Source organism: Sorex araneus, chromosome 9 (genome assembly GCF_027595985.1).
Source record: "Sorex araneus isolate mSorAra2 chromosome 9, mSorAra2.pri, whole genome shotgun sequence".
Taxonomy (NCBI): Eukaryota; Metazoa; Chordata; class Mammalia; order Eulipotyphla; family Soricidae; genus Sorex; species Sorex araneus.
Window position 1 is genome coordinate 34,253,358 of NC_073310.1, and position 20,285 is coordinate 34,273,642.

At 45.5% G+C, this 20,285-nt stretch overlaps 1 protein-coding gene and 1 non-coding gene across 2 annotated transcripts in view; one reads left to right on the plus strand and one right to left on the minus strand.

Annotated features, from left to right (window-relative positions):
* The first annotated feature begins 3,717 nt into the window (after nucleotides 1–3,717).
* ABCB10 (ATP binding cassette subfamily B member 10) overlaps nucleotides 3,718–20,285 on the plus strand; it is a 43,969-nt gene continuing 27,401 nt past the window's right edge. Inside the window, exons 1-3 of the mRNA XM_055147325.1 lie at nucleotides 3,718–4,390; nucleotides 15,640–15,840; nucleotides 17,047–17,249. Of these exons, the coding sequence (XP_055003300.1) occupies nucleotides 3,916–4,390; nucleotides 15,640–15,840; nucleotides 17,047–17,249 (879 nt within the window). The 5' untranslated portion in view covers nucleotides 3,718–3,915. The remainder of the gene's footprint in view (nucleotides 4,391–15,639; nucleotides 15,841–17,046; nucleotides 17,250–20,285) is intronic.
* TRNAG-UCC (transfer RNA glycine (anticodon UCC)) lies at nucleotides 10,924–10,995 on the minus strand. Its single transcript has one exon. It is a non-coding gene; the product is annotated as a tRNA-Gly (tRNA).

A 20,285-nucleotide genomic window follows, 5' to 3' on the forward strand; every position in this document is an offset into this window, starting at 1 on the left:
CCTGCCCAAAGCCTGTCTCGGCTTTTCTTTACTCTGGAGAAGCCCAGGTTCTCTCCTGAGCATTTCTCTCAGGAGAAGTGTGTGTGTGTGTGTGTGTGTGTGTGTGTGTATCTGTCTGTCTGTCTCTGTCTCTGTCTCTCTCTAAGATTTAGGTGTGACTTTTCTTTACTACATAGAACAATTCCTCACTCCAGCCTGAGTTCTAAGGTTTGACAAGAAATTGGGTGGCAGGGATCATCTCCCATGCCAGGCAGAAAAAGTGGAATGCAGTTGCAGTTGTGGTTTGGTAATCACCTCATGGCCGGTGAGACTTTAGCTCTGTACCGAATATATGCCCATTGCTGACTTTACATCATTCCTAGATTTCCCTAGGCACTTCCCTGGCTGGCCAAGATGGGTGGAGAGGGAAGTGGTTGACTCCCTTCTGGGGACTGTTCTCCCCTCCACGTAGGCCCTCCTCTTTTCTCTTCCCCCCCATCTTCTCCTATAACCCTATTCCTTTGCTGGTGGGAGGACAAATGGCGATTATATCTTATAATGATCCTTCTGCCAATTATTTCTTCCCTGTTTAGTTTTCCCATTGTCTATCTACTTAAAGAATCATGCACATTTCCTTTAGAGTCTAACTGCTGACTAAATTCTTACCTTGGTGGGGGACATACACCCCGTGGTGCTCAGGCTCTTTGGGCAGCTCCCTGAGATGTTGATACAAGACTGGGACTGAACACAGGCTTCCTGTAGGTAATCCGCCTCTTTTTTTTTTTTTTGGCTTTTTTTTTGAGGGGGTGGTCACACCCAGTGATGCACAGGGGTTACTCCTGGCTCTACACTCAGGAATTACTCCTGGTGTAATGGTGGTGGGATTGGTGTTGAAATACTGAATGTAATCAATTAATGTGAATAACTTTATGAAAATAAAATTTTAAAATAGCAGCACTGTAGCACTGTCGTCCCTTTGTTCATCTATTTGCTCGAGTGGGCACCAGTAACGTCTCCATTGTGAGACTTGTTGTTACTGGTTTTGGCATATTGAATACTCCACGGGTAGCTTGCCAGGCTCTGCCATGCGGGCAGGATACTCTCGGTAGCTTGCCGGGCTCTCTGAGAGGGATGGAGGAATCGAATCTGGGTCAGCCGTGTGCAAGGCAAACAACCTATCTGCTGTGCTAAGAAAACAAATTGGCAGATTAGGCCAGCTGCCAACTGCCTGCTTCTTGATTGCACTAATACAGAGGTGGATTCTGCTTCATGAATTTGATTTTTAAACTACTGTATTTAAACTACTCAAGGCCACTCTCCACATGTTCATTAAATTTGATTTTTAAACTACTGTATTTAAACTACTCAAGGCCACTCTCCACATGTTCATTAAATTTGATTTTTAAACTACTGTATTTAAACTACTCATGGCCACTCTCCACATGTTCGGATGAGCCTCATGCATGAAGGATCTGGCAGAGAAACCTGGGTGTGCGGGACCCGGGGCCAAGATCTCCAAGGCTGCTTTGATCGGGACTGGGCCTCTTCCACCCAGATTCCCCATTTTCCAGTAGGTAGGCAGTCACACCCAGAAACTGCCCCCAGTGCCATGTAATCCCATCAATGGCCAACATTCAGAGACTATAAAACTAAGTTCCCAAAACATTTGATAGCCTAGTTCTCCCTCTTGGAGAACCTGGCAAGCTACCAAGAATTTACTGCTCATACTGGGAAGAGCCTGGCAAGCTCCCTGTGGCGTATTCATATGCCAAATATAGTAACAATGATGGGTCTCATTCCCCTGACCCTGAAGAGTCTAATGTGGCACCATTGGGAAGGACAAGTAAAGAGAGGCTGCTAAAATCTCAGGGCTAGGATGAATGGAGACGTTACTGGACCCGCTCGAGCAAATCGATAATCAATGGGATGACAGTGATACAGTGATTCAGTATTAAAGTATTTTTTTTTTGTTGCATTTAGATGGAGGTGGCTGGTAATGAGCTTTTGAGAAATAATAAAATTTAGGAAGAAATCATTTAGCTGTGAAGTAGCCCAAGGCATAAAGAACACATTCCATTGAGATGCAAATCTTGAACTCTTTGGAGATGAAGGCGAGACAGTACATTAACATTAGATAGATTAACATAGGTTAACATTCATGCATGCATGACCCGAGGTAAAGCCCAGATGTTAATGTATGCAGATAACTCCAGGCCAAGACAATCTGGAGAAGTTTGTGTATAGCATTCTCAGGAAAGCTGTTCCTTGCTTTTTCTCCCTCTGGAGCAGCCCAAGTTCTCTCTTGAACGGGTATCACAAGGAAAACTATCTTGCTTGACTACTTCGCCTCCTCAGATTCTTTTCTGTGAGGAAACCCATTGTATCTGTAATGCTTGTGGAGGGTAAGGCTGACTTTCCTTTCCTGCAGTGGACTCTAGTCTGAGTCACAGCTCAAGAACTGGGGTGAGGGATGGGGGTGGGGGCGGAAGGGTATGAACACACTGTTCTACACCCCTAGAATAAGTGGACTTCAGGGGCTGGAGAAGGTAGTTCATTAAGTAGGGCTCTTGCCTTGCATGCAGCTGACCTGATTTGATCCTCAAAACACCCCCCCCACCCCGTACCCCAGAACACGGCCAGAAGCAATTACTGAGTGCTCAAGACTAACCCCTGAGCATTGCTGGATGTGGCCCCCAAACCAACCAACAAACAAATAAAAAATAAAAACCGAATAAGTGGATTTAAGCACAGCTTGATCGGATTTCAACACTCCGAATTAATGCCAGCCATTTCCCTGATAGCCAAGTGGGCCAAACAGAGAGGTGGAAGGCCTTTTCTGGAGGCTATTTCCCTCACTTCCCCTCTTGACTAAGCCACCTTGTTTCAGTGTTTTGAATTTTTGTTTTTGTTTGGTTTTTGGGTCACACCTGGCGGTGTACAGGGGTTACTCCTGACTCTGTACTCAGGAATTACCCCTGGCAGTGCTTGGGGGACCATATAGGATGCTGGAAATCGAACTTGGGTTGGCCACGTGCAAGGCAAACGTCCTACCCACTGTGCTATTGCTCCAGCCCCGAGAATTTTTGTTTTTAAGCCATGCATTTTTGCAACCAACTCAATGTTTTACACTAATCTTACCCTCTTCCCAGCCCTATAAAAATATTTACAAATTTACAAAAATCTATCCATTTTTCTCCCCTACGACTTTACACTGAAACCCTAGGTAGGCTCCTAACAGACCCCGGGAATACATCTTCCTCGGGTCGCGGCCGGGTTCCAGGCCTCCCGGGCTAGGTTTTCCTTGTAAGTCTTCCCTTGCTTCAAACACCAAGGCCCAGGTAGCTTTGCCACTTGCGTTACGAAATGACCGTTCTCTTCTCAGTTTTGCAAACTTCTTATCCGAGGATCACCTTTTCCACGCGCTTCCCAGAGCTGCGCTACCCTCCACCATGTCCTGTCCGGCAGCCTCCTACTCCCCGCCCAGACCTGCGGTGACAGGACCTGCCCCAGTTTGGGTGGCGCCTGTCCAGCGGGAGAGTCGCGAGGGAGCTGTGCGCGCTCCCCCGCATGCGCGCGCGCGCTCGAGCAAGGCCGCGCGCCTGGTTCTCGGGGCTCTCCCTAGGACCCGCTTGTGGTTCCCCGACAGGGGGCGCTGCCGGCGGGCAGCGAGGCGGCGGCGTGGTGTGTTGGGGTGGGGGTGGGGGGCTCGGCGGCGAGCGCGGTGCAGGGTCGCTCCGCCGCCCTCGGGGGCGGGCTCGGCCCGGGGGCAGCGCGCTGGGGACGCAGGCCCGATGAGGCGCGCGACGGCGGGTGACAGCGGGCGGGGCGGCGGGCGGCGCCGCGTCCACGCCCTCCGCTCGGTGGGGCCGGGAGGGTCCTCCCCCGGCGCGGTGCTCGCGGGGCTCGGCGGGCGAGGCAGCGCTCGGACGCGGCGCCATGCACGCGCCCCCAGCCTGGCCGCTGTGGCTGCTGCTGCGCCGGCCGCCGGCCTGTCGCGTTCGGGGCCCGCGGCCGGTGCCGACTGACCCGGGGCCGGCGCGACCTTGGGCCGCGGGGCCGTGGCTCCTCGGGGGCGCGGGAGCCGCGCGGAGCCCGCGCCGCTGGGCGAGCAGCGGGCAGCATGCGGGCGCGGGGGGCCGCGGCGGCGGCGGCGGCGGAGCGGGCCTCGCGCGGCTGCTGTGGCCCGGGGCGCGACCCCCCGGCGCTCTCCTGGCGCCGCGCACGGGGGTCCCGGCTGGTCCAGCAGCGGTCACTGCCCGGGCCGGGAACGAGGCCTGGCGCCGCGGACCGACGTTGCCCTCGGCATCAGCGCCTGCCCCGAACGATTCCGGGCTGCGCCCCGCCGGGGCCGGGCGCTCGGAAGCCCAGAAACTCTTGAGGCTGGCGTACCCCGAGCGTTGGAGACTGACAGGTAAGGCCCGCGGGTCTGATGCTGGGGCCACCGAGTGGAGACCCTCTTTTGCTGCTGCTGCTGCTGCTGCTGCCGCTGCCAGGGGTCACTTATGACACCGCGGGAAGGTCCAGAACTTAACCTGGGCGGGAGGTGGGGGTGGGGTGGGGGTTTCTACCTAGTAGTTGGAACGGAAAGCTCATCCCCTCTCACCAGGGCACTCGGGTTCAGGCTGGAAACCCGTTTGCAGATTTGTTTTCTGTTTGTTTTCTTAGCGTTCAGCGCACAATTCGAATTCTTTATCGGAATCTTTGAGTTTGTTTCGCTTTGGCTTTGCCAGCCTTCTCAGAATCCGCTGGGATTTTCCTTCTCGTTAAAAAAAAAAAAAAGTTTTGTAAAAAAATACCCTCGTTTGGTCTTAGGCACGTATACTTGTTTTGGCAACATCGTTTGCTTTAGGCTAATAGGAAATAACCAACGATATTTTGGTTGTGCGAAGGAAAAAAAAAAACGATCTAAATCTTTCTAATGTACTTCACATGCTTCTACCAGAGTAGAAAGCAGGAAGTTACTGAACACTTGCAGAAAAATCAACACTGCCTGGGATGGAATCTTGGCCCACTTCATACGCAGTGTGCTCTCTGACCCTAAAATAAATATTTTTGTTTGTTTGTTTGGGGGGCTACCCCTGGAGGTGCTCAAGGCTTAACTCCTAGCTCTGTTGTCAGGAATTGTTCCTGGTGGTCAATAGGATGCTGGGAATTGAACCTGGGTGGGCTTTGTAAGACTTGCGCCCTACCTGCTGTACTCTCTCTCCTGCCTTTAAAAGAAAACGTTGAGACTAGGTACCCTCACTGTAAGCCATTAAGATGAGCTGTGTCAGCCTGGCAAGCTACCTGTGGTGTATTGGATATACCGAAAACAGTAACAATAAGTCTCACAATGAGAGACGTTACTGGTGCCCGCTCGAACAAATCAATGAGCAACGGGATGACAGTGACAGTGTCAGATTCATCTTTCCATCTGATGTGTTTATGTATGTGTGTGTGTGTGTGTGGAGGTGTGGGGGCACCTTAGTAGGAGTCCAGAGCGCCCTTACCAAAGACTATGATGATAGGCCCAAGACCAGATGGAGCCCTAAATTTAGAGACCCTGGGCACTGCAGGGTCTTCCCAAATCTAAGTAAACATAAGGAAACCATAAGGAATGTTTTGTTTTGTAGTTTTATTTGTTTTGTAGTTTAAATTATTGATATTAAATTGACATTAAATTAATGACATCTGTCAGAAAGGTTTTTTTTATTAATTGAATCACTATGTGAATTACAGTTACAAAGTTGTTCATAATTGGGTTTTAGACTAAAATGTTCCAACACCAATCCCTTATCCAGTAATGTTTCCCACCACCAATATCCACAGTTTTCCTCCTGCCTCCCCTCCCCACCCCGCAACCTTACTCTGGCAAACACTTGTCTGTCTGTCTGTCTGTCTGTCTGTCTCTATTTCCTTTTAGCACTGTGGTTCATAATACTTTACTGAAAGGATAACATGTGTATCACTTTACCTCCTTTCAGTACTCAGTTCTTGTTCAGAGTGATCATTTCCAACAATCACTGTCATAGTGGTCCTCTCTGTGTCCTAACTGTGTCCTAACTGCACTCCCCCTCCTGCTCTGTGGCAAGTTATCAGGAAGGTTTTCCAGCTGCAGACTTTGCTCACGCACACTTAGCCCTGAAGAATTTCAGCCTTGCCTTTCCGGTGACCATTCCCACAACCTGTCGCCCATTACTTGTCCTGCCATGCTTGTATGTTAAAGCAGTCTTAAGTAAGGCAAGAATTACACCTCCTTGGGGCTGGAGCGATAGCACAGCGGGTAGGGCGTTTGCCTTGCACGCAGCTGACCCGGGTTCGATCCTCGACATCCCATATGATCCTCCAAGCACCGCCAGGAGTAATTCCTGAGTGCAAAGCCAGGAGTAACCCCTGAGCATCGCTGGGTGTGACCCAAAAAGAAAAAAAAAAAAGAATTACACCTTTTTTTTTTTGAAGAAGAAGGGGGGTGCTATTTGGCTGCATGGAATAATTGTGAACACATAATTTGAGGAAATAAGTCTAGAGTTGGTTTATTTAAAATTTTTTTTTTTTTTTTTTGCTTTTTGGGTCACACCTGGCGATGCACAAGGGTCACTCCTGGCTCTGCACTCAGGAATTACCCCTGGCGGTGCTCAGGGGACCATATGGGATGCTGGGAATCGAACCCGGGTCGGCCGCGTGCAAGGCAAACGCCCTACCCGCTGTGCTATCACTCCAGCCCCTAAAAAATTTTTTAACAGACAATATATATGTTATGTTCTGAGCAAATCTAATAAAAAATAACCCTTATTAGGACATATGGTTTCTGCAGAACTCATTAGCTATTATGTATTGAAGTTAACCTGGATGTTGGCATTTGTGTAATTGAGATGAAATACTAGGAGCAGGGCAGTGGGGTGCAGGGTTGGGGGATGGGCAGACCAATAGTATGGCAGTTAAGGCGCTTGCCTTACGAGGAGCGGACTCAAGTTCAACCCCTGGCATTGCATATGGTCCTTTGAGCCTATGAGGAGCGATTCCTGAGCAGAGTCAGCAATAAGCCCAGAGCACAGCCAGGTGTGGCCCCCGAAACAAAGCAAAGAGTCTGTCAGGGACTCCAGACATGGCTCCAAGGAGAGGAGCATGCAGAGCATCATGTTTGATCTTAGGTTCCTCAACACTGCCAGGTGTGGGGGGCCCAAATTAAAAATCTTTTTAAAGGAGAAAGTCTGTGTGAGGGCTGGGAGGGGGTGGGGAGGTATCATTATTCACTTCATACCATCATCATAAGGGTAGCCTGGGAAGTTGGCACATCTGTTTGTATTACTGGCAATATGTATTTTTGTGTGTGTGTTTGTTTTTGAGTCACATCCAGTGGTGCTGAAGGACTACTCCCAACTCTGTGCTTGGAAATAGTTCCTGGTGGTGGCAACATGGGCAAAACGTGTACACTGGCCCTTTAAGATGTTTCCTGGTCTTAGAGTCTTTTTTCTGTGTGTGTGTGTGTGTGTGTGTGTGTGTGTGTGTGTGTGTGTGTGTGTGTGTCAGGTGGGGATCTCCTACCTGGTTGTGCCAGGGTTAACTCTGGCTCTGCGCTCAGAGATCACTCCTGCCAGATCTAGAGGATCACATGTGCTGCCTGGGACTGAACCTGTATTAGCATGTTGTAAGGCAAACATTTTACCTGCTATACTATCACTCCGGCTCTTAGGTTGAAAAAAAATGAATTCTAATGTTAGTTTGAATTTGTTAATTTGAATTTAATAAAATAAATACAAATGACTTTTTCAAAATTCACCTATGTGGAACCAGAGAGATAGATGTGCAGCAGAAGGTAAGGCGCTTGCGTTGCATGCAGCCAACCTGGGTTTGAACCCCACTTCCCCATTTGGTCCTTTGAGCAATGCCAGGAGTGATATTTGAGTACAGAGGCAGTAGTAAGCCCTGAGCACAGCTGGATGTGGTTCCCCCACACAGTTCAGCTGTGCATTTGACTAAAAATTTTATTATCTGTCTTTAGCAGTTTGTGGATGATAAAGGTTTAAGGTTTGTGGATGATTTAGGTTACACAGTATAGGTACCCTTATGATGATGGTACCTATACCGTGTAACCTAAGACTCTGACCTTAGATCATTTGTATTGGCAACTTTAAAAATGGGCTTCAAATATTTATAGAGGTGGGGTCAGTTTTAGCATTATTTCCATTCCTCTTCTAAAGGAACCCCTGCTTCTCCCTGTGTCTCACTTTGTGAAGAATTTGTGGCTATCTTCCTATAGCTGTGACCTGCAAAGTTACTCTCCAGTCTTTTTTTCACTGATAATTCTTGTCTTATCCCTTTTGCTTAAAAAAAAATGCAGTGGGAGATGTGTGCTGAAAGTAGATAAAGGACCAAACGTGACGGCCTCACATTATCTGTATTGCAAACCATAATGCCCATAAGTACAGAGAAAGAGGGAAATTGTCTGCCATAGAGGCAGGGGGAGGTGTGGAAGGCGGGGGAGGGGGGGATCCTGGGGACATTGGTGGTGGAAAATGTACACTGGTGGAGGGATGGGTGTTCGATCATTGTATGACTGAAACTCAAACATGAAAGTTTTGTAACTGTAGCTCATGGTGATTCAATTAAAAAAAAAATGCAGGCGCTCACTGAGGAGCCCCTGTGGCCCTATAAGATAAGAAGTGACTCTTGCTGTATGGGGCAGATGGAAGAAACCTATTGAGGGTTCTATTCACTAGATTCTATGAACTAGATGCGGGGGACCAATTCTAAGAGTGAGCTGTGGATCCATAGGGAACTGTGAGAGTGCAAAGTTGGTGCCTACCTGGATTCTCTGTGTGGTGAGCATGATACTTACCAGCTGATTACCCCAGCAAGTTTCTAGGTAAACTGTGGAAGCTTGGTTTCCCTCCACTTCCACTTTGGGTCTCTCGCTTAAATTACTGATAAGAGTCTGTGAGGTTTGAGATTAGAACTATCCTTAGAAGCAGATGCTCACCAGGAGCTTGTGCAAAGTTTGCAGCTAACATTTACGAAGCTGTGACCTGACCTGACCAGTATGTATTGCGTGATAACAGCAGGGAACTCAGCTGTCAAGGAGAAAGCTAGGAATGGTTAGAATGACTATTTGCAGAAGCCAAGTCAGAACAAAGGTTCTGATAAGGTAGATCAGTCCTGATGGTAAGGGAGGATGCACCTTTGAGATGGGGATTGTTCCAGAAATTTGGGGATAGTTGGAAAGACCAGCTATGGAAATTTCTGAAAGCATTAGCCTTTTTCAACTATTCTGTAAAATGTTCTAGTCAGAGTTCATTTAACTGTAAAATATACTTTTTTTTTTTTTTTTTTTGGTTTTTGGGTCACACCTGGCGATGCACAGGGGTTACTCCTGGCTCTGCACTCAGGAATTACTCCTGGCGGTGCTCAGGGCACCATATGGGATGCTGGGATTTAAACCCGGGTCGGCCGCGTGCAAGGCAAACGCCCTACCCGCCATGCTATCACTCCAGTCCCTAACTGTAAAATATACATAAGAACAAAAGGGAATATCCTGCCACAGAGGCAGGGTGGGGTGGGGGGAGATGGGATTGGGGGGTGGGAGGGATACTGGGTTTATTGGTGGTGGAGAATGGGCACTGGTGGAGGGATGGGTTCTCGAACATTGTATGAGGGAAACACGAGCGTGAAAATGTGTAAATCTGTAACTGTACCCTCACGGTGATTCACTAAATAAAAAATAAATAAATTAAAAAAATATATACGTAAGATTTTGAAAGGACTTAATATAAAAATAGTGAAAATATGCCACTTATTATATTTTTTATGTTGTATTACAGGTCAATTAGTATTTTGATCAATTATATTGACCGGTCAATTATATTACAGGTCAATTAGTATTTTAGATATGTTGGATTGAATAACATTTTATTAAACTTAATTTTGTCTGTTCCATTTTACTCTTCTGTTTTGCTTTTTTTTTTTTTTGGTCACACCTGGCGATGCACAGGGGTTACTCCTGGCTCTGCACTCAGGAATCACCCCTGGCGGTGCTCAGGGGACCATATGGGATTCTGGGAATCAAACCCGGGTCAGCCGCGTGCAAGGCAAACACCCTACCCGCTATGCTATCATTCCAGCTGCCCCCATTTTACTCTTATTATGGAAGATAGAAATTTTTTAATTACTTTTATGGCTTCTACTATGTCTTATTTACAGGACAGCAAATGCTAGTAGCAGAGGCAGACATCTCTCTGCTAATATAGCACAGGCCCCAAGCCTTTCAGCACACAGACAGACCTTCTGCTAGATGTGCCAGGGCTCTGGTCTTTGTTCTACATATTGGCCATGAACCTGGCAAGTTTTGTAAATACTCTGCTTCCTACTAGTCCCCTTGTATCTTTTTTCCTTTTCCAGCATATACGTTAATTCACTTTGGCATATAACCTGTAATTCACTATTCCACATCACTGCAGCCATAGAAATGTTTCTTTGTGGGCCTGAGTAGTGGCCTAGAGGAAGAAGGCTTGCCTGAACTTGGTCCCTGATACCACAAAAAAGAAAGAAAGAGAAAAGGGGGTCGGAGAGATAGTACAACAGGTAGGGTGCTTGCCTTTCATGTTGCTGATCCAGTTTGATCGCAGCATCCCATATGATCTCCTGAGCACTGCCAGAAGTTTTTTATGGGTGTAGAGCCAGGAATAAACCCTGAGAAGTGCTGTGTGTGGCCCAAAAATATAAATAAATATGAAAAAAAGGAAGAAAGAAAAGAAGTGATTTTTTAGGCACCTAAAAATGCAATATCTACGATTCAGTAGAGAAAATCATCATCTCTAACACAAAGGCCTTTTAAATCAAATCTGCCTTACTGCAAAATTCCAGTTCTACTTTATAATCTGGAACTGCTATCACCCCACTTTACTTATTTTTATTTATTTATTTTTATTTATTTATTTATTTATTTTTATTTATTTATTTTTGACTGTGTGCGTTGGCCGGGAATCGAACCCGGGTCAACTGCTTGGAAGGCAGCTATGCTCACCACTATACCACCAACACCACTGTAGTGATAGCACAGTAGTAGGGCATTTGCCTTGCACGCGGCTGACCCGGGTTCGATTCCTCTGCCCCTCTCGGAGAGCCCGGCAACCTACCGGGAATATCCCGCCCGCATAGCACTGGCAAGCTACCTGTGGCGTATTCGATATGCCAAAACCAGTAACAACAAGTCTCGCAATGGAGACGTTACTGGTGCCTGCTTGAGCAAATCGATGAGCAACGGGATGACACAGTGACAGTGAATTTATTTTTGCTTTTTGAGTCATACCCAGCGATGAGCAGAGGTTACTCCTGGCTTTTCCCTCAGGAATTACTCCTGGCGGTGCTCAGGGGACCATACGGGATGCTGGGAATCGAACCTGGATCGACCGAGTGCAAGGCAAACGCCCTCCCCGCTGTTCTATCGCCCAGCCTCTATTAACCCACTTTATTTCTCATTATTCTTCCTCCTCTACATCACAAGGTCCCTGCTCCAGCTCTAACCCTACAGTCTTTTTCGCTTTAGGGACAGCCTGATCTCTCAGCTAGGCCCCTGCTGTTTTCCAATGTTTGGAATGTGCAAAGACGAGGAAGACAGGTTAAATCTGAGTGAGGTTCTGCATCATGTGACCTGTGAGCTCGCTCACCTCTCTAAGATTGAGGCTGTTGAAGACCTTTGGTCTGATATCCTTTTATGCTGTCTTTGCCAGAGTTCAATTTTATTTCTTCCTTCATTCAGCAGATCTTTGTTGAGTTTCTGCTAGTTGTTTGGTCTTATGTGTTGTGAACAAAACAGGTAATGGAGCCAGAGCAGTAGTGTAGTGGATAGGGTGCTTTCCTTGGGTTTGATCCCTGGCATTCAATTTGGTCTCCTGAGTAGCACCAGAATAAAGTCAGGAGTAAGCCCTGAGCACCCCCAGGTATGGACCCCAAACAAAAATGAACAAAAAAGCAGAAAACAATCTTTTATGTTTTAATGGAGAGACAGTAAGTAAGTGGGATATTTATTTAGATGTCAGAAGGTGGAGAAGGTGGAGAAGGTGGAGAATGGCTGGAGGAAAATGAAGAGGATGTGAATCAGGCAGTTTTGAGTATCTGGTTGGGTTTTTTTTTAGGGATTGAAGCCAGTGCCTTAGGCATTCTAGGCATAAGCACTACCATTGAATAGTATTCTCAGTCCTTGAATACCTCTGTTTTATTTTATTTTATTTTTTAATTTTTTTGGGGGGTCACACCTGGCAATGTGCAGGGTTACTCCTGGATCTGCGCTCAGGAATTACTCCTAGCGGTGCTCAGGGGACCATATGGGATGTTAGGGATTGAACCCGGGTCAGCTGCATGCAAGGCAAATGCCCTACCTGCTGTGCTATCGCTCCAGCCCAAATACCTCTGTTTTATATAAGGTTATTGGAGTAGGCTTCCATGAGAAGAGGATATTACAAGATCTGGAGGGGAGAGAAAGATTGTCTCAAATGTTCTCTACTTAAAAGTCTTGCATTTCTCTTAAAACTCTTATTTGTCAACTGAGTAACCAGTGCTGTTGTTACATAAGAGTACTACCTTAAACTAAAGTGTTAGCATTAAGCAAACACAAATAGAAAAGAAATTGCTGCTTAGGATGTTAGAAGCTCTCACCTTCTGGGGCTCAATTCCTGTATTAAAATTAAAATTAAAAAAAATTTTAGGCACTGTGTATTGTAAATACAATACTGTTAATGATTGGGTTTCATATATACCATGCTTGAACACCAAACTCTTCACCAGAGTTTTTCCCCACCTCATACTGCCCGTACTAACCCCCAGTGGTTCCCAGACAGCTACTGCCACTTTTCAGAAGGAGCCTGTGTTATACTTCCTGTTGCTCTCCTGGAGATTTTCTGTGTAGACTTGAAAAATTAGTAAGTGAGCTGGAGATAACTGTTTAGAGTCCATGTTTTGTATGCAGGGGGCCTCGGTTTAATCCCCAGAACTGCATGGTCCCCTGAACACCATCAGGAGTGACCCCTGAGCACAGAGCTGGGAGTGATCCCAGAGCACCACTGGGTTTGACTCAAAAAAAAAAAAAGCAAGAAACCTCACAAATTTGTGTCCTGGACTTTTAATCAATTAATTACTATTTATTTATTTATTTATTTATTTATTTTGTCCTGGACTTTTTAAAATATTTTTATCTTCATTATCTTTCATCATTAACCATCAACTTTTTTTTTTTTTTTTTTTTGCTTTTTGCTTTTAGGGTCACACCTGGCAATGCACAGGGGTTACTCCTGGCTGTGCACTCAGGAATTACTCCTGGCGGTGCTCAGGGGACCATGTGGGATGTTGGGATTTGAACCTGGGTTGGCTGCGTGCAAGGCAGACGCCCTACCCGCTGTACTATTGCTCCAGCCCCAGTCCTGGACTTTTTAAATAAAGAATCTTGCTTTATGTTTAAGCTATGCTTTTAAATGACTGCATGGTGTTCATCAAATAAATGCTCCATAACTGGTTTAACTTGTTCCCATTGATAGGTGTTTATATCATTTGAATATTTTGACCACCGTGAATACTTTGCAGACATATATATTATTGTAATGACTATGTCTAGGTTCGATATGACATTGCCAGATCAGTCCAACTTTGCGTTTACAGTTTGACCAGTATGATCACATAACTCTTCATTGCCCTTATGTCAGTTTGCATTCCCACTGACAATTTAATTTTTTTTTTTTTGGCCATGCCCATCATGCTCAGAGATTACTCCTGGCTCTGCACTCAGGGACCACACTTGATAGGGCTCAGGAGACCTTATGGGATGCCAGAGATTGAACCCAGGTCAGCTGCCTGCAAGGCAAGCACCCTACCTGCTATATAAAATAAGTTTGTTTTGTTTGGCAGGCCCAGAAGTGCTCAGAACTTACCCTTGGCTCTATGATCAGGGATCACTCGTAACACTCTGGTGACTGCATACTATGTGGTATTGGGGAATGAACCAGGGTTGGCTGCATACAAGACAAACTCTGTTGCTGTACTATTTCTTCAATCCTTTCCACTGAAGGGAGGAAAAGTTTAAATTTTTTGCCAAAATATTTAATCTTTTCCAATATAATAGATGGAGAATGGTATATCTTTGTAGTTTAAATTTGCATTCCTCTTATTATGATTGTGGTTATCTAGGACATGTGTTATTCCTAATTGAATTTATTAATGTTTTCATTTCGGACAAGATTCCCATGTGGTTTTTTTTTTAAATAAGAGTTTTATTTTATTGAATCACCATGTGGAAAATTACAATGCTTTCAGGCTTAAGTCTTAGTCAGACAATGCTGAAACAACCATCCCTTCACCAGTGCCCATATCCCACCACCAAAAAAAAAAACCACAGTACACCTCCCATCCCGCCCACCCCTGCACCCCCCCACCCCGCCTTGTAACTAATAAATTTCACTTTACTTTCTATTTACTTTGGTTACATTCCATTCAATATTTCAACACAAACCTCACCATTATTGTTAGGAGCACCCCACTAGAGTCAGACCTGTTGTGAAGAGAAATGAGGTTGCGCGGCCACGCGGTTTTGGATTTCTGTACTTTAACAACTAAGTCCAGGGAGATTTCTTCCGGATATTGGATCATTGCAAGCTTGTAAACCCCATCTGTGGTCGTCATAATATGGCGGTCCCCACGCCCTTCATCCCCGGGAAGGGACAGGTGAGAGAGAGAAATACCTTTCCCCTCCTGGGCGGGCATGGGGTCTCGGCTTAGTTCTCAGGCTGGAGACATTCTGCAAGTAGCTGCCCATGTTGAAATTGCTTCAACTGGGTCTGGATTCACGCTCGTGCAGCTGCGGAGGGGCCGCACGCGTGTGCGGCCCCAGAGTCACCCCCATGTGTTTTTTAGAGTATTGAATGAATAATTGTTTTCTTATTTATTATCATGACCAATTATACAAACACAATTTATTTTCATATAATGCTGATATTATGATGCTTCGTTCCCCCAAAGAAGCAATATTAGGAAGGAGCATACCACATGTATAGTTAATATCTGTAATTGATTTTTGTTTTGTTTTGTTTCGTTTTGGGGACACACCCAGTAATGGTCATGGATGACTCCTGGCTCTGCACTCAGGAATTATCCTGGTAGTACTCAAGAGATGTATGGAATATGGGGTGCTGGGGATGGAACCTGGGTCTGCCACGTGCAAGGCAGACGGTTTCCCTGTTGTACCGTTGCAGCCTCTGGAACTGATTTTCAGATGTTAAACTGTTTTTGTGACATTAGCTGTAATCAAGAGCTTTATTTGCATGGTTTTACCTTCATACTAAGATACAGTTTGGATGCCAAAGAATAATAATGTATGTAGTATGAATATAGGGAAAATGTCATCTGAGATCAACATGTACGGAAAGGGGAGGGGAGGGAAGACAGAACAGAGTTTTAGAGTTCTCAGTTGTACCTGCCAAGGAAGAGATGATCAGACCAAGGTAACATCATTGCTTTTAGTTGGGTACTGGATTACTTGTATCTGGCCTTAGAATCCATAGGGTCTCCGGGCGTTAAGGGAGGAAAGCACCTAGCTACTGAGAGCAGCACTGACAGTTTACTGGGAAGGCAGCGTGGGGACTCGGCGTCTGCCACTTTGCTGAAGCACTAATGAACCTGAGAGTTGCTTGTGTTTTTCAGCTGCAGTTGGGTTTCTAGCCATGTCCAGTGTGATCACCATGTCTGCTCCCTTCTTTCTGGGGAAGATAATTGACGTCATTTATACCAACCCCACTGTGGAATACAGCAGCAGCTTGACCCAGTTCTGCCTGGCACTCAGTGGTGTGTTTCTCTGCGGTGCTGCTGCGAATGGTGTTCGTGTCTACCTCATGCAAACTTCAGGTAAAGAGTCCCTCATCTCGGGTGAGCGAGTCATCCTAGAGCACATGTAGGTAGTGGAGTCCTAGTGGTTGTCTGGGCCTCAAGTTTCATGTGCTACAGACCTCAGTATTATCCTCACTCCCTGGCTTCACAGTCAATCGTGATGAATCCTATATCTGGCTAGATGTGATAGTTTTATGAGCTATTTCAATTGATCGTTCATTTCAATTCACTTTTTTCTTTAGTTTTTGGATCACACCCAGCTGTGCTCAGGTCCTACTCCTGGCTCTGTTCTCAGGAACTATTGCTGGTGATACTCATGGGACCATATGTGGTGCCAGAGATAGAACACAGGTGGGCTGCTTCTCCACTGTATCTCTCCAGCCCCTCAGTTATTTCTCTATGTCTCCTATGGGAGATATGAGAGAGGTCCTCAATCAAGAAGCTAGAGTGGGGAGGCCAAAGAGATAGTACAGCAGGTAGGACACTTGCCTTGCGTGTGGAGAACCAGGTTCCATCCCTAGCACTGCACATTGTTCCCTGAGCACCACTTAGAATAATCCCTGAGCATGGAGCCAGTAAGCACTACCAGGCACACCCCAGACTCTACCCCCATTAACTGCACCCCCCTTCCCCCATCAAAACCCAAACCTGGAGTTCTGAGTTGTCTAGGAGCTTCAGAATCTGTTGATTCCCTCCATGCTTGTTATTCCCTTTCAGAATCACAAGCCGAGATGACACTATTTCGACAGTATTTTAGCGATTAGGCCGACTTGTTAATAGGTAGAAGACAAACACAGAAAGGATAGAGTCCAGGACACCAGTCTAAGGCAGTTGCTCTCCATTTGGCTAATAAAGTACTTTGTCGATAATTAACTAGTTTTCCCATTTAAAAGTTCAATACAGAAAAGGGTTGCTAGGGAGGGTCAAAGATAGGTCTTGAAAAGTTAATGTCATAAAACTTCGTTGTAAATAATATGTTAAAAATATCTCTTCGTTATGTTTATTTTATTACTGTATCCTTTCCTCAACACCCATAGTCAGTAGTTACTAAGAAAAATATGGTACTCATTACTAGGGCTCACGAGTCTGTTCTCGCCGGAATGATGCAGGGCGCCAGCTGTGCCTCAGGGGCTCTGGCAACTCTGGAGGACTGATTTGGTCAGACTAAGCCACTATCTACCCACTAGGCTCCCACACTGACACTGTCCTGGTTTACTTTGGCAGGTCAGCGCATTGTGAATAGATTGAGGGCTTCTCTGTTCTCCTCCATTCTGAGGCAGGAGGTCGCTTTCTTTGACAAGACGCGCACAGGAGAATTGATTAACCGCCTCTCATCAGACACTGCTCTGCTGGGGCGCTCAGTGACAGAAAACCTTTCCGATGGGCTCAGGGCTGGGGCCCAGGCTTCTGTTGGCATTAGCATGATGGTAAGTCAGCTGAACTTCTTGTTGGTATCTTCTGGTCGGGGCTTGACTGCATCAGGCCTCTCAGGAATAAGGTGAGCTCAAGGTGAGTTGTTTTCATACTCTATGAGCCAATTAATCAGTCATGAGTGCCATCAGTTGCAGGAGGGGGCCGAAGAGAGAGTACTGCAGATTGGCCTTGTATACAGTCAATCCCTGTTTCACAGTCAATCCCTGTTTGATTCCTGGCATCTCATATGGCCCCATGAGCCCACCAGGAATGATCCCTGAATATAGAGCCAGGAGTGAGGCCTGAACACAGCTGGCTGTGGCCCCCACAAAAGTCAAAACAAAGCTCAACAAGGTTTTTAGACAAAAAAAAAGTGCAAGCGAAAGGGAAGAGGGGAGCCAAGGGAAAGCAGGTGAACATAGCTAACCAAGAAACTACAGGCCTTCAGAGAATGAAGAGTGAAAAACCAGGCAAGGCAGCCTCTGGCACAGCAGGAGACAGTGAAGAGAAACCAAGTCTGACTGCTGCCGTCTCCCATGTGTACCGTTGCACCTTGTCTCCCTTCTTGCACAATCCTGAAGAACATCTTTACCAACTATTTGGCAATGCAAGTTTTTTAGTAGCTCTAGAAACACTTAAGAGGAGGGAATCCTGCCTTATCTCGTTTTGTAAGTGTAAACGCTTTTTTTTTTCAAAGAGGTGAAGTTGTTTGTTGATTGTTTATATTTGGTACAACCAGAGAAGAATGGGATATTGAATATGGAAGGCTTTGAATGTCTTGGGTATCAGTTTAACATTCCATAGTTAGAGGGAAGTTCTTATATCTTGTGTATATAAAGCACAGAAAATCTCAGTTTGGAGTAACAGTTGTGCATTAATAGATCTTGAAAATTTTCCTTTGTTTTTATTTATTTTGATTTTTGGGCCACACCTGGCGATGCTTAGGGCTCACTCCTGACTATACTCCGGAATTGTTCCTGGCAGTGCACAGGGGACCATGCACTGTACCCACTGTACTATCTCACCAGCCCCAGATCTTAAACTAAATAAAACGTACCAAATTAAATAAACAATTTAATTACTCTGCTTTTGTGCTGTGTTTGATAGAAGTGTTTCTTAAAGAAAACCGTTCCTTGGTCCTGGCTTTCCTTGTCAGAATTTCATGAATCTGATTTAACATTGTTGGTCTTGGCCATCCAGTTTTCCGAGTTTTTGTTACTGTTCTATGCAAGGTAAAGAACTTGAGTATGTTGTATATATGACACTTAGTTGTGAATTAATAGGAATTAGGATGTAATAACTTATCAACATTTATTTGGAAATAATAGTACTTGATATACAGTTAAGAAAATTTTGTTTTCAAATTGTAAGGTGGAAAGTCACTGGAATAACTATTTAGAAAGGAATCACAACTCTATGGTTTTTCAGATTCTCCCTAAGTATATTAAAAATTGTGTACAAATTGAAATGTCTGTACTAATCCTCAAAACAACCAATAAAATCTTATGAAAAACAGCAAAAAGAAAGATGAGGGTTTTAAAAAACATTTTGTATCCCCTCCCCTCCCGTGGTTCTTAGGGTTCACTCCTGACTCTGTGCTCAGGGGTAGGGATCACCCCTGCTGGGCTTGTGAGACCACCTGGACTGCTGGGGATTGAACCTGGGGGGGGCTGTGTGCAAGGCAAGCACCCTGCCCACTGTTCTGTCTTTCCATCCCCAAGACGAGGTTATTTTAAATAATATATTTTACTTAATCCAATAAATATAATATTTATCCAGTATTAAAAAATGTTAACTCAACATATAACTAAAATCGAAATTATACATCAGGACTGAGGATATAGCTATGGAATATTCTGCATGTTTTTCATGCAAGAGCCCTGGATTTAGTTGCGAGTTATCCACTGTTATTGACTTAACCAGCAGCTTGACAGGAAAGCCTCTTAACTACTGATGGTGTGATCCCAAAATAAAAAGATATTTTAATATATTATATATATATTTAATATCAATATTTTGAAATTCAATGTGCATTTTATATTTATGGCAGGTCTTAACCAGCTGGGCCAATGGTTCCATAAGGGGGTTCAAGGATGCAGAGGTTGCAAAGGGTCCTATAGATGCTAGGGATAGCCTAGATCACTGCAGTAGTGCTCAGAGGGTCAAACTGAGTGGTGCTTGGGTACACACTCAGGGTTGTACCCAGTGTTGATGGGGGGACCATGTGGTGCTGGGGATCAAACTGAAGTCAGCCAAGTCATGTACCTTCAAACCCTGTTCTCTCTCTAGCCTCGTACTTTTGTCCTTAAAATTAAGGAAATAAAACCTTAAACTGTTTAAGATATAAAATTCTGGGGCTGGAGCAATAGCACAGCAGGTAGGGCATTTGCCTTGCACTCGGCCAACCTGGGTTCGATTCCCAGCATCCCATATGGTCCCCTGAGCACTGCCAGGGGTAATTCCTGAGTGCAGAGCCAGGAGTTAACCCCTGTGCATCTCCGGGTGTGACCCAAAAAGCGAAAAAAAAACAAACAAACCAAAAAACAAAAAACAAACCCAAGATATAAAATTCTACTTTTCAGTCACAGCCATGTTTCAAGTCTCGGTAATTGTGTGAGGGTTATCATTTTAGACAGTGAAGTTCTACTTCTCCAGTTACCTCTAGATAAGTACTTAACTATTCCTTTCTAATAGTGCGGAGGCGTGGGTGTTTATCTTCTCCAACACAGCAGTCAGTTCAAAGCAAAGAATGTGTTACCAGAGGAAACCTACAGATCTGATGTATGGAACAGAAAACATGTCTTGAAATATTATTTTGGCAGTGATTGGATTGAAGCAAACGGCAGCTGGGGACTCTGCTTGGGCACGCACTAGGATGACCCATCCCCCTTCGACTTACTCCCGTCTGTTCAGCCTTGCCTGGGTCCAAGATTAACTGCAGTTCTTGATCTCTTTTGAGATCTATTTATGAGTCTCTGAAGCAAGGCCGACAAATGAGCTTTTATAGCTGACCCATAGGTGGTTTGTGGTGTGGCTCCAACATACCTAAC